Below are 14,747 nucleotides of genomic sequence, written 5' to 3'. Positions count from 1 at the left end.
TTAAAGTGCTTGTACACAAATGCTAGAAGTCTAAATAATAAGATGCGTGAACTAGAGTGCCTCGTGTTAAAGGAGGATATTGATATAATAGGCATCACAGAAACCTGGTGGAGTGAGGACAATCAATGGGACACAATCATTGTGGGATACAAAATATATCGGAAGAACAGAACAGGTCGTGGGGGAGGAGTGGCACTATATATGAAAGAAAATGTAGAATCAAATGAAATAAAAATCTTAAATGAATCCACATGTTCCATAGAATCTCTATGGATAGTAATTCCATGTTCTAATAAGCATAGAACAGCAGGGATCTATTATCGACCACCTGACCAGGACAGGGATAGTGATGATGAAATGCTAAGGGAGATTAGAGAAGCTATCAAAATAAAAAAAACAAATAAAAGGAAGTTCTTCTTCACTCAGCGCACAGTCAACCTGTGGAACTCCTTGCCTGAGGAGGTTGTGAAGGCTAGGACTATAACAGTGTTTAAAAGAAAACTGGATAAATTCATGGAGATTAAGTCCATTAATGGCTATTAGCCAGGATGGGTAAGGAATGGTGTCCCTAGCCTCTGTTTGTCAGAGGGTGGAGCTGGATGGCAGGAGAGAGATCACTAGATCATTACCTGTTAGGTTCAATCCCTCTGGGACACCTGGCATTGGCCACGGTTGGTAGACAGGATCCTGGGCTGGATGGACCTTTGGTCTGACCCAGTATGGCTATTCTTATGCTCTTATGTTCTTATATGCAGTGAGGTAAAGACTTTTGCTGAATGTGCTGCCCCAAGAACATCCTCTCCGGCATAGTCAGAAAGCTGAGAGAACTTCTGCTTCGCAGCTGCAGCTCCCTTCCTCCCTGTCCCCCACTGCCCTGAGCAGAGCCCAGAGAAGACAAACAGAATTTAGTCCTATGATTAATTACTTCAGATTCTATTCTAATCCACTGTTAATTCAAAATGTTTGAACACCAGCAAGCTATATTTACATGACTGAAGTCACAAAGAAAGAGAAGCTACTGAAACATGGTCTCTCGACCTAAAGGTCACTTATTTCAGCATAGACAAACACACATACAGGGCCAAACTTCGCTCTTGGCTATGCGCACCTGATTCCCACTGAAGTCAGTAGGGAGTCGTGTATATCCTAAGGCAGAATTGGGTTCTCTTAGATCCCAATTCTGCAAAGATTTGTGCACATGACTCACACTATTCTATGTTAAGAACTTACATACATCTTCACAGGGTTCAGGCTTTAGTCTGCAGCACAGAAAAAAAATGACAAATTTAAAATTTTATTTTTTTTTTTACAAAAATAAACAATTTAAGGAACAAAAGTACAAAAATTTCTGAATGTACAAACTACAAAATAGTATGACATTGGTCACTTTTAGCATTTAATTTATTGCTTTCACTGAAAGCAAATCCTCTAGACACACTATGCCTATAAAATGCATCTATTTATATAGAATTTCAGGCTAGTTTTTTCATTTTTCATTTCATTTGTTCTAAGAATTAGTAAGAAGCACCTTAGAAAACCAAGGATTTGAGGATAATACAAATGGAAAGTCTTCCATGGCAAGATTTTCATCAAAAATTGTGTTGTTCAAACTGCTAGATTGCTTTGCTGATCTGTCAGTGAAATATTTTAGGGAATATTTTGGACAGTGATTAAGGCCTTGATTCAGCAAAACACTTAAATATATACTTAAAGCTATCCCTATTCAGCAAAGCACTTAAGCATGGGCTTACATCCCCATGGCTTCAGTGGGACTACTCATGCTTAAAGTTGGCATATGCTTAAGTGCTTTGCTGGATCAGGGCCTAAACAACTGAAAATATGGCTTTATTAAATTAAAAATAAATGTTTTCATAAACTTTTAAAACAAAATGAAAATTGGCTACATTTTTAAAATTATAAATATGGCTAAGATCCATTGATGACAGGCCCATAGTATTTCTATAAATGTTTTTGGTCTTGCATATCTGATAACATTGACATAAATGTTGATTGTCTTCTATAACATTTGATATTTAAAGCTTTGTAACTGATAAGCTTCATTAACTCTGTAGTGATTGTACTTGTCTAAATAAATATCATGGCAGAGGACCCAGACTTCCTATGGAACTTATGAACTTCCAGGTCTGTGCAAATATGTACAGACCTAATTAACCTTGGTTAGAAAGGCTTGGGTTACCTACTGCTTTATAACCCAACTTATATTCCAACAGTGTATCACATTTTGTATTTTGTTTTGTTTTAAAAAAATCACATTTTGAAAATGTTGTTGTATTGCACATTCATCCTGGTCATGCAGGTCATTTCTTTAAAGTTTTGCTTAGCACTCTAGATTAGAATGAGTAATAGTGCAATTATCTCTCCCTCCCGCAGACATCTTGTACATAACAGCTGTCTATATTTATACACAAACAGCTCCTGTCATTTACAAGTTAGACTAAGCCACTTAAGCTGTCAGCCTGTCACTTTCACATATGTTATCTTGTCAGGATCAGGCACGATATGATTTGAGCCCATCTTGAAGAAGACAAGCTGCCGACCTAAACAGAACATGAAAGAAGAAAATAATTAGAAGTGATTACCAACATTTTGGTCTATTCCAAACATTGAAATCTCATATCCTGATTCTGTCTCTGCATTCTTTAAACTATACAGGAGGTCAAATTCGTCTCTCTCTTAAGCTGGTATAAATCTAGAGTCTTTCTGCTGAAGTCACAAGAGCCAAAGCGCTCTCTGTTACACCAACACTACATTGATTTCCATAGGTTTATTATGGATTCAAACCAGTATCACTCAGAGCAGAATCTGGCCTAATATAGCTACTCCAGGTAGATGCTAGGATAAGTGTGGTCAAGATTGGCTCTGTGGGGTTGCCCAGGTGTAACTAAGGGAAGCATTTCAAGATTAAAATTGTATTAATCTGATTTATTTATGGAGTTGAAGGAGTTTCTATAAGTCATCCCATTGACTTTAGTGGGCTCTGGATAACAGCTTAAATGAAGAATATCTTCTTGGACTGCTTGAACCTACACAAAAAAATGTATATATGCACCAAATTTGGCCTAGTCTGAAACACAGATGCTAAATAAGTCATCTCCTGTTGTTCTGCAGCTCAGATTTTTAAGTCAACTGTAGCAGATTTTCCACTCTTACCAACAAACTAGTACAACAAAAACCACTGAGTGATGGGCAGCCTGTACCGTTTCCATTACGTAATCAATCCTTTCATAAGCCAGAGTTCATTTAAGGCTGTCCTTCAGTAAGGTGTTGGTATTTGCTGCTGCCTCGCTAGCCCTTTCTGCTCTCATCATGCTTGTCAAACTAGGATCTTTCTTACATCCCCTCTGTCTGGATGTGGTCCCAGCATACTGAAATCCCTAAGGCACCCGCTGTAATTGATAAAGGAGAGTCACTGGAATGTACACTACTATGTCCTTATGCAGTTATTCAACCTTCCCCTACCTTCTGTCTCAAGGTAATACAGCCAAATGTTATTCCCACAAATCCTGCCTCTTAAGATGGATAACAACATTTCCCTAAAAATCATATCACATTCTGATCTGTATGCCAACAACTATGGTTTTAAATAATCAATAACTCGTCAGAATGCCTGAGAATAAAGTTATAATGTAGCAGCAATTAAAGTACTATTTTAAAGAATTATTTTGATGGTGATATGCAATTAAGGGAGTTGTTCCTTTCTTCCTACAAATCTCACCAGAGCTCAAGAAGGTGTTTTTAGTGGCATCTTTGATAAATCTGATTGTCAAGTAATGGACAGTATGGTATGATCAGTTAGAAAGTGTTGGCTCCTCAGGATAAGACTTGCATAAGCCTGTGATATATTCTTGGTTCCAGGTAGGCCTCTGTTCACGTCTTTGGGGTACACAATGGCTGTGAAGACCCACAGCTGCATACCACACCTTACAGTGAATATCATCCTATGGACAACTTTTTTTTATATATATATAAAGTGTCTATTGTGGGTGCCTCCAGTTTTGGGGTACCTGAATGAGATAAAGAGCCAGATTCTGGCCTGGTCTAAATTAACATAGCTCCACTGAAGTCAAAGCTCCATTGATTTACACTAACTGAGAATCAGCTTTAGGGTGTCTCTAGCTGGACACCAGAAACCAAGCTACCAAACTAAGTGGCCACTTCTAGATATGTAGGCCTGCATCTTTGCTATCTACCCACAATGGGGCACAATGCACGAGCAGGTAAAGTAGCCCAATGTTATGCCCAGGTAGTGTTGTCATTTCTACATTTCTGCCTTAACCGTTTTACTCCCTTTTTGTGTCACTGTTGTAGCATCATTTACATATAGATCTTAGTACACGATGACTTTTAAGATTAGAACGGACTTTCCCAGAGCAGAACACTACTGTGCAGAGAAGCTGAAGGAGATTTTTCTTGTGCAGTCATATCGTTTCTTTAAACTAGGGTTTTACAGTCTCAAGTATCTGTATGGCTCCTATTACCACAGTATCTGAGCCCTTCACAAATCACAACACCCCTCTGAGGTAGGGAAGGGCTATCGTCCCCTCAGACGGGAACGGAGACAGGGAGGGTATAGCTAGACTGCTTTTTAAACCTGCAGCAGCAAATTTCAGTTACCAGGGCTACCGATAGGCTCACACCAAAAACAGCTGTGTACCCGGTGCAGCTCAGGCTCCAAAACTCACCCCACACTGAGCTTCAGAGCCCAAGCTCCTGCCCAAGCCCAGACATCTCCACAGCTGTTTTTAGTGCTGTGGCACAAATCTAAAATTCACTGCAACAGGTTTTCACACACAGTGTAGACATTTCTCTGGACGTGAAGTGACTTACCCAAGCTCACCCAGGAACCCTATGGCAGAGCAGAGATTTAACCCCAGCTCTCCCAAATCCTAGGACGGTGCCCTAGCAACTGAACTATCCTTTGTCTAGAAAGTTGTGCCAACACTCCTTACCAACAAACTGCATCTAAACCAGAACACCAGCTGCTTATTTATTACAGCTGACAACAGCACAGCATTCCCGTCAAGATCAGGACGCTCTTCTGTCTGCCAGAGGGTCACTGCTGAGTGATAGAAGGAGGGATGAGAGAACTTGTTTGGCCTAATTTCAAACCAGATCACATGCACTTGAATGTTTCTTTCAAATTCAAATGTTGGACCAAATTTTGCCTATCTTACTCATGTGAAAACTCCCAGGGAGGTCAAGTCCCTGTGATCCCTGTCCAGCTGCCCCCAATTGATCCCCTCATGCCAGGCTGTTCTTAGTCAGTGCACAGACCCCCTCTATGGAGCACAAATAAAGGACAGCCTAGCCCACCTCCTCTGCTCAGCTCCAACTGAGGGTTAAGAGACATCCTCCCATCTCTAGCAACTATGCTCCCATGAGCCTACTTCAGTGTAACTCATTCACCAGATGGTTTCAAAACCATACATATTTATATGGGCCAGTAGCTTGTTTTGGATTATTAGCACCAGCAGCTGCATTTGTTCAATGGCACCCGTTACCTGTCCACGTAGTCTGGTTGGTCAGGACAAAAGCTTTGCACTGGGAGTGATTCTCACAGACCTCGATGGCTTCACCAACATCGAACACAGAGAGGAGGCAGCCCTTGTGATGGTAAGAAGGCCAGCACCTGTAGTTCTCATCAGGAATAGCAGCTTCAGGTATCGGTTGGTACTCTGCAAAAAACAGAGCTAAGCAATCAGTTGGAATCTCTTCTGAAAGAGTTTGTTAAATGCCGTGAGGGGTGGGGAGAGAAGGCATACGAAGGGACGTGTCTCATAATCTATCACATAAGATTTTCATCACCTCCATTTGCTAAAACCTCTTTGGTGCTCTCATTTATTTAATTTATAGAAAAGGGTCTGTCCATAAAACTGTCCGTACACAAGATGTTTTTGCCTCCTTCCTGAGCAGGCACGATAGATTTTATGTGGGGTTTTACTGAGAGAATGTCCCATTCAATAAACAGCATCCACTTGAATGAACTGATTCCCTGTCCTCGTTCTTAACACTGAATGGGACTGTCAGGGTGAGATCTGAACGGGCACTCCTGCCCCTCCCTCTCAGTCAGGAGAGCATGTTATTTTACTCTAGCTTCTTTAGAACATGAAGAAAAGACAGGCTTTTAATTAAGCAAACTTTTTTCCTTGCTCAGATTAACACAAAAGGGGAGTTGCTTGATGGGCCTCAGGGGTGGGGGGGGGGGGGGGAGAGGAGGGACAAAAAGAGCCCATGAAGCATGTCAGCTTGGTTCTTGCCCAGCTCCTCTGCATTGCCCTGTGGATTACTTGGCTCCCTTGGCTGCCGTTCAGTCTCTCTCTTGCCTTTATGAGCTCCCTCTTGTTCTCTGTTCACAGCTCCTCTCAGTCTCCCGGCTGCTTTTGGGCTTCTCTGATGAATGCATCAGCAAAATTAAACTAATCATTTATAAATATTTCTACTTAGCTCCCAGGACACAGAAATAAAAAAATAATTCTATAGTTATTCTAATTGCATCCATTAAGGAAATTGTAGCTGCGTGCCCTACTCCTTTAGTCACTTTAGTTCAAGGATCTTTTGCTTGCAGCTGCAAAGTTCCAGCCTGCTAATATTTCCAGAGAGCTTTGTAAGGATGCTCCCAGTCCAACAGACAGTGTTTACTATAGACTTAACAGCCAACAGTTTGATTCATAAAACAATTATTCACCATTTACGGTACATTCCATACTATTTACATGGAAAGTGTGTGAAATATTCAATATGCTCTTATAAGCCTGGTCAAAACAAAAATAAGACATACACCAACACGAGTCCAGTCATGTCCCATTTAAGCCAATGGCAAAACTCCCATTAACTACAGTAGATGCAGGATCAGACCCCAAAGTGGATTTTAAAAAATGGGGAAAAAATTACCAAAAAATGTCTCCTTAAAAAGCTGCTGCATGAATAAGAACAGTCACCGGTCAGACATATGTCATTCAGTATTACATGTAATGGAATTATTTGGCCAGAGCTACAGCAGAGAGACTGATTTGTGTTGATTTGTGCCTTCACGCTAAGGTCAATGAGACTATCCATGTAACACAAACAACGGGTCCAGTCTACAGCTGCCCTTCTTCTTATGTAGTCAATTATATCAGTGCCAACCGAATGCAAAGTGGAGATGAAATGCTCACCTTGCAGTGGTGTGACTACAAAAGGTGCAAGGCAAAGATGAATCAGTACACCTAAACGGACACCTGCAAGCTGGACATAATTCTCCTCTGTTACTTAAAAAGTAACATCTACTACAGTGCTGGAATGCCGGCAGGGATCAAGCCCTGGGCCCTTACAGGGAATTCTCAGAGCTTGCCAAGCTCCTGACAACAGTGTCGAAGGCCAAGCTCTAGCAGGCCTCGGCAGGAAGTCTGAGTAGTTAGCATAGCAACCCCAACATCATGTGATAGACCTTCACTATACAAACAGAAATCTGTCTCCGAGTAACCCACCTATCAAACTGCAATTTACTTTTCAAAAAACTCTTTTACAGGCAAATATATTTTAAAAGTCTCTCTACTACATATTACATTGTTTCATTTCTAATGTGTTACTATATATTCAATATTTCTCTCAAGTTTTCCTCAACTCCCAAGCCTACCTACCATTATAATTCTTTAACCATAGCGGGCCAGAGCCTCAGGTGGCACAACCTGAGCAGCTGAAGCCCTATTTCCTTCATACAGCTATAAAGAAAAGCAGTTCTCAATAACTTTCAGAGACCGACGGCTTGCTTTGATTGAGGGGTGTGAATTATAGAGTGGGCTAATGTGTTGTGATCTAACCGTCCCGTGTAGACCCTGCTGGCACAAATTCAAAAAGGTACCTCATTCGTGTTCATGTAAACATTAGAGTGAAGTTAGTCTTTCTACTTGGAGTAGCTCTGAGGTGTGCAGCAGTGACCTCTTTGTCCAGTTCCTAGAGCAGGGAAGCCACAATGGTCTGCAAAAGTCTCTGAGCTCTGTACTAATGTAAATAGTGTCACACTGTATTTAGTAAATGATCATCCAAACCACAAAAATATACACAGAGGAAGACTAATACGTTCCCTGGCTGGGACGTTACTAAGTTTCCTTGCACAGTCCAGGAAGAGGTAGAAACATAGGAGGCCAATGGGGAGTGTGGAGGAACAGGACCTCCCTGTGGATAGCTCTGGCAGAACCCCAAGAGTGGCACATTTCGCAGAATACTCACAGATTCTGGGGTTTTCCAGCAGGGGTGCTGGAACAATTTGTATAGTCGGGGTGCCGAGAGCCATTGAACAAAACGGTAAACCCTGGATGTAATGGAAACCACTTCAAGCCAGGGGGTGCAGCAGCACCCCCAGTTCCAGCACCTATGTTTTCCAATATGGGGAGAGTGTAGGGGGGAGAGGAAACGTGAGGGGATTGTCATGGGGTTCCCTTTCCATTGTGTGGGTTTTCCTATGGAAAGGCTGATGTCCTGAGCATGATGCATTTCAGCAAGCACAATGTGAAGAGATGCACAGTTTACTTTTTAAAAAGCATTAAAGTTTTCCCACAAAAAGCCTGATCCAATATTTACAACTGGACTTTGCATGAAACGTAGATCATTATGGATCCTCTTCTGCTTCCACTGAAGTCAACAGAAAATCTCCCATTGGCTTCAGGGACAGCACGCTCGGGTCCTTAACATATGAGTAACTGCCAAAGTGAGGACCATATGGCAACCCTGACAGCCACATCAAGACACTCTTCAGCTTCCTTCTCCATACATCTCTTTTCCCCTTACCACTAACGTAATAACTCTTACTACATTTTCCCTTTAATCATTTTTATGTCTATTTTTAAAATAGATGTGAGGGGGTGAGCTGCTCCCTAAAGGCCAGCTGTGCCTCTGCCATAAGTGGCCCTGCAGGGGAGGAACAGGAAAGGAGGCTTTGCCCCCATTTGTGTGGCCTACAACAGGAAAGCCTAAATCATAGCCCTGAATGTAGGGGCTGCTGTCAAGAGGCTTTGGTCCCCTGGCAGCATCTCACCTGAAAGAGGGCAGCAAGGATGACAAGTAGGCTGAAATGTAGCTCCTTCCTCTCTCTCTCTCCAGCCAGCAGAGCTTTCCAGCCTTGCAGGGGAACAAGTTTGCTGTACCCCTTTAAACTGGTGCCACAAATTATTCCTCCTCCTCAATTAGGGAGCTCCAGGAGGCATCCTTCCCCCCCGCCCCCTCCAGGGCGGTCAGGCCCATGTGGTTTTTTGGGTTACAGAAAATATCTTCAAATTGCTTGTACCTAAACCTAGAAAAAACTCTAACTCATAACAACCACCACTGAATACTGGTCTGAAAAGTGAATCCTTTTCCAAAGATTCACCTTGTCTCATAACATGGTGATCTAGTATCTTTGTAATTTGCACAAAGAAGAAAAATATCATGTGAATCTCACGTGTATATCACTTCAAAGCAAGGGTCTGATCCATAGCCTTTACTTGTGTGAGTAATCCCATTGTGCTGTGAGTATTTGAAACCAAGACACTTTACTCACTTAAGCAGGGTTATCAGGATAAGGAGCCCTTACTTGAAGGCAACTGGACAGTTACTTAATTAACAGGAGTTCTGACAGCACTAATTGGTATGCCCAATTAAAAGGAAAGCTATGTATTTTAGATATGCCCAGATGTAAACATTCAAATACATAATGAATCAAAATACTGATAAACGTGGTACTAATGCAATGGTTCAGAGAGCATTCCTCTCCTATTCAAAACTTGCTCAATCTGAGATAAACCATCAAGATGAAAAATAAACCCACTAAGTGATAACTTTCCAGTCACTCACTTTCTATCCATTTGTTTTTATGTTCATGTCATTCACCTACCTCTTTGTGGTTCACTATGTAGTATATAGCAAGATAAAAATGTTACATAGCTCACTTGTACTTTGTTGTATGTATGTATCAAAGAGAGGTTTGAATGAGATTTGTAAAAGCCACATCAGGACTCTTTATCTGCTGTGTGAAATGGCTTAAAAAAATCTAAGTTGCATTTCTCACACAACAAATTTAAATGTTCATCCTGGTCACAATGGTACAATGTACTTGTTCTATTTAGAAAAACCCGACTGATTTAAAGACAGCTTTAGCTCAGGTTTTTGTCTTCCCAAACTTACTTAAATGGAGTTCTTGGAATTTGAAGGCTCACAGCAATAAATCACATCATAAAAAAGGTCAAAGTTCTGGTCGATTTCCAGACTAATGGTGTTTAAAACCAATAAATACTTGCCTAATACTATAAATGCAGCAATAAATTTACACTTTCACATACATATACACAATTTGACATAGCATACTTAAAGTCTATCACCGTAAAGTCAAGGAATAGATCAAAGAATTACACTGTGTTCATAAATAACTCCTTACCAATGCCCTAACCAAAAATATTCCTTTTCACTTGTACATATTTTTGTAAAGGTTGAAGCAAATAAACTTTTACTACACTAGGCCTGATTCTGTTATCACTTATGCCATTTTTCATACCAGTTTAATCTCTGGGACCAGATTCTCCATTCACACTAATCTAATCAGAGCCGGGCAGGAAACAATTTTCCCATCCTGCAAAAATTTGAGATTTCAAAACATTTTCCCAGTCCAAATCATGATTAAGTTGAAATCTAAAAATTGTTCATGAACCAAAACTCCAAGATGTTTTCTTAAATCACTCATATTTCATTTAGGTTTTTTAAATTATCTATAAATTAACCTGAATTCTGAAGTATAAAGTCATTTTAAATAAAAAATTTTTTTCCTTTTCTTTCTTTCTAAATGGGAAATTAGTTGAAACTGACCCATTCCCATGAAGTTTGCTTTGTTTAACTGGCATTTTCCAACAAAAAATGTTTAGCTGAAAAATTCCCAAGCAGCTCTAGATGTAAGGTAAGTAGCTCCAGCAAAACTGGGGCAGTTACACTGGGAAAAAGTCAATGTAAACCAAGATCAGATTCAAGCCCATTCATTTATGTTACTTGTCAATTTACGGCAGTGTAACTTAAATCAGGCCCAAAATGTCCTAAAGGCTCTGGCCCACCCCTATATTGCAGAAAAGACATCTTGACAATGTACCATTTCACAGGATAAAGTGATACATTTAAAAACTGAAATCAGTTCATGGCAAACTAACAAATCACTGACCAAATACTATCATTAAAAACAAAATAGCAAAGCTTAAAACGTTCTAACATCCCAAAATTACCTTAGCAAAAAAATCACCTGTGTTGTCCCAGTGCTGACTCTAATATATAAACATGCCCATTTTCACAGTACCAGACTCAATCATATAAATAACTCCAGGACTACATTATAAACAGGCTGTGGTTTCCCCTTTTTAAGTTGCTTAAATCACCCTAAATCTGACTTTAATCAATCCTAATGACCATTTATTTCAGCCACAGCAGCTAGATTGCATTTTTACTACCAGCTACAGCTACCAGTTGGAAAATTGCCCAGTCGTCTTTTCCAGTTATCACCTGCCAATACACCATGGGTCAATGACACAACTGCATCCTTGACAAAGTAATCCTGTTACTCCCTATTTCACCTGCACTTCCATTGTAATGATAAAATAATGAAACCTGCTTCTGGATTTCTTTCCCCCCAACCGCCCTTGCTTGTAGTTAAACATAAAGGGCCTGATTCTACCAATCTCAGTAATACCTTGCTATACAAATAGTCCCACTGATTTCCCAATGAGTACAGACAGCAGAATCAGACTCTGAATAACGGAAGAATATACTTATTGCTTCACGTCATACGTTCAGAGTAAGAAACAAAGTGTAAACTTTGATATTACCAACGTTTGCCCTCCTGATGTTATATTGGTTTGCTTGACTTTCAGCAGATCTCATTTTACATTTGTCCATGTTTTCATATACTATACTAAATTCGTTCCAAAAGAATGCCCCATAAATATGGCTCTTAGGCAAAAGTTAATGTGAATCTGCATTATACAAAAGCTGTTTGGGAGGGGGCGGGGGCACTACATGCCCATGCCAGCAACAAAACAGTAGTATAGCAGGGAAAATTACTCATCAAGTTTATTCCATTTATCTCCACTTCCAAGCACACCTGCCCTCCTCCACTAAATCACTGCAGCCATTTGGAGAGGTGCTGTAGTCAAGTGAAAAAGGCATCTGGATAGGACACTGACCTGCTTCATGATCTTGAGTAAGACACTTCTCTTCTCTGTTTCCACTCCATCTTTTGTCTGTCCTGTCTATTTAGACTGTCTGCTCTTTGGAGCGGGGACTGTCTCTTATTATGTACCTGTACAGTACCTAAGCACAATGAAGCCCTTGTCTTGATTGGAGCCTGTCAGGGCTGCTGCAGTACAAATATTTACATTTTGTCCTCCTGTCAACATTGCACCATGAGAGGAGAAAAAGTTGGATTTTTTTCCTGGCTCATGCATTGACAATAGAACTGTTAACCAGGGTCCAACTACAGGGGCAGCTTCTACCTGCAGTTACGCCTCTGCAGTGCAACCTCATTGAAGGTAGCTGTATCGGAGACTGGGGTTGCACAGATGTGACTGAGGCAGAATTTGGCCAGCAAAATCTTTATTGGTGTATGAAAAACTGTATTAAAATTGTAGAGCTATCACATTAAATGCTCAGGGGATTCCCAGGTTCTGCTTGCAGGCAGTGGGCTTTGTAGGGAAGTGTGTGAGCAATACTCTCGCAGCAGACAGGCAGTCTAAAATAAAGTGAGACGACCTGTGCCTCTTTGTCTTAGGGAGCAGTCTGCTTTGTCTCTCTATTTTTGGGTTCTTCTGTATTATTCTAAATTCTAAAAAAAATCAAGTATTGTTACAATACTTTTGCTGGAAGGTTGCACTGTATTGTTTTATCTAACTTCTCTGTTCCTATGCTGAAAACGTACCAAATGGGCGTGATACCACACAAGCCAGAAAATGTATAGGATCAGATTTTTAAATATATTTAAGCTGCTAAAGATGCAGCTAGACACCTAGTGGAATTTTCAGAAGCTCCTAGGTGCATAGCTCCCAACTGGAGTTCGGCATCTCGTAGTGAGATTTTCAACAGGGCTTAACTGCCATTGGAGTTAGGCACCTCAGCACTTTTGAAAATTCCACTAGGTGCCTATCCGCATCTTTAGCAGTGTAAATAAAGTCTGGCCCCTAACACGTCTGAAGGTCCAGCCCAGCAATTAGAAAAAACATTTTTACTACTAAATGTGTGTGATCAAATTTGACCTAGAGCAATGGAAAGATAATAAATATGAAACTCCATGATGCCATTTTTAGAGTCACTTTTCAGAGCAGAAAGGAAAGGAGTACCTTGGCTGCACAAGAGTAGAGATGTATATCCTACTGTCTACACATGGGGGAAAGTTATTTTCTCAGGGCTATGTCATTATATTTATGCTACAGGCCTGTGAAAGTGAGTCAGACCTACACCCTATGGAAGACAGCTATTGTCTCTCTGGGGCTGCTGCATGCTGATGGTAGAGGTGAGCACTCTGTTCCATAACTACGCACTCCCAGTGGATTGGCCCCACTCCATGGGCCAATAAAGGTGGGGGTCAGACCATGCCTCTCCCCTTCTCATTTTCAGGCTCCTGCCCCACATATGGCTGCAAAACCAATCCTTGTGCTCCCTAAAGTAGAGAGAGCACACAGACTGCTAGCAGTGGAGGCCCTTGCATGACCAATGGGAGGCTTCCTCCATGCTCCTCTATCCCCACGTGACTCAGTAAGAGGCCTCATTCAATCTGGACCTATATGGTTGTGGAAAAGGACACCACAGGGGCACAATCCTGGCCAAAACGAATTCATTTTAGAATCCGTGAGACTATTTGTAGGGAATTGTTTGTAATGTAGTCCCAGCTGTAGCACATATGTCTTTAAGTATCTTCAAGAAAGTGCATATTGTCTTTTGTAGCTCAACCTAATATGGGGTATAAAAACTGCCTGAATATAATCTGTTCCCACCCTCCAATGTTTCTCTCTCTCTCTCTCTCACACACACACACACCCCATTAAAATTTCTCGAGCAGGTTGCTACAGTATTTTTTAAGAAATATTATTGCACCGTAAATATTTACATACAGCACAACCCTGCCAAAATGTCAAAGGACAAAGGAAAACAGGGAATGTCTTTTACCTTACTCCTTGGCATTCTGTGTCTAGAGTCCTGTAAATGTACTTGGTTCAACAACTTCTTTTATTTCTGCTAATTATGCCTTTCTTTTGGCTAACCCACCCCTCAAGAATTAATAATGGGTCACCTATTTTCTTTAATGAATAACAAATCTACACGATTTACTAGCTGTAGTGCACCTCATACATTTTTGTGTAACTCCTGAATTCAATGACAGGTTGGGCTGAGGAGGTTAGACTAAAACTCCAGAGCCAGACCTTCATTTGGTTTAAATCAGCATCACTCTTGAAGTCAATGAGAGTTTTGCTGTAGACTTCAACGAAAAAGGAATTTCACCCATAAAATCCAATGGGTTTGTACAGTATAGTATTCTTGTAGTTATATCAATATTACTGTCATTTTAGAAATTTTTTTTACAAGGAAATAAATATATGATCCACATTGTTCAATGTTTTCAGAAGAAGAGACTAATTACAGAAAACGTACATGGCTATTGAAGGACTTCTTCCCCAACCCCTTCTCTACTTAGCTTCAGTAATTTAGAAGCAAAGCCTAGAGTATAATATAAATTTACAACACTGTAA

The 14,747-nt window shown here is 40.6% G+C and overlaps 1 protein-coding gene across 1 annotated transcript in view; it reads right to left on the bottom strand.

Moving 5' to 3' along the window:
- Positions 1 to 1,265: 1,265 nt before the first annotated feature.
- Positions 1,266 to 14,747, bottom strand: part of PKDCC (protein kinase domain containing, cytoplasmic) — a 45,363-nt gene continuing 31,881 nt past the window's right edge. The window contains exons 6-7 of the mRNA XM_007058032.4: positions 5,523 to 5,696; positions 1,266 to 2,558 (exon numbers count right to left, since the gene is read on the bottom strand). Coding sequence (XP_007058094.3) covers positions 2,473 to 2,558; positions 5,523 to 5,696 — 260 coding nt within the window. The 3' untranslated portion in view covers positions 1,266 to 2,472. The remainder of the gene's footprint in view (positions 2,559 to 5,522; positions 5,697 to 14,747) is intronic.

This window comes from Chelonia mydas, chromosome 3 (genome assembly GCF_015237465.2).
Source record: "Chelonia mydas isolate rCheMyd1 chromosome 3, rCheMyd1.pri.v2, whole genome shotgun sequence".
Taxonomy (NCBI): Eukaryota; Metazoa; Chordata; order Testudines; family Cheloniidae; genus Chelonia; species Chelonia mydas.
The sequence above is the reverse complement of the archived record's forward strand: the minus strand, read 5'-3'. Positions and strand labels throughout refer to the sequence as shown.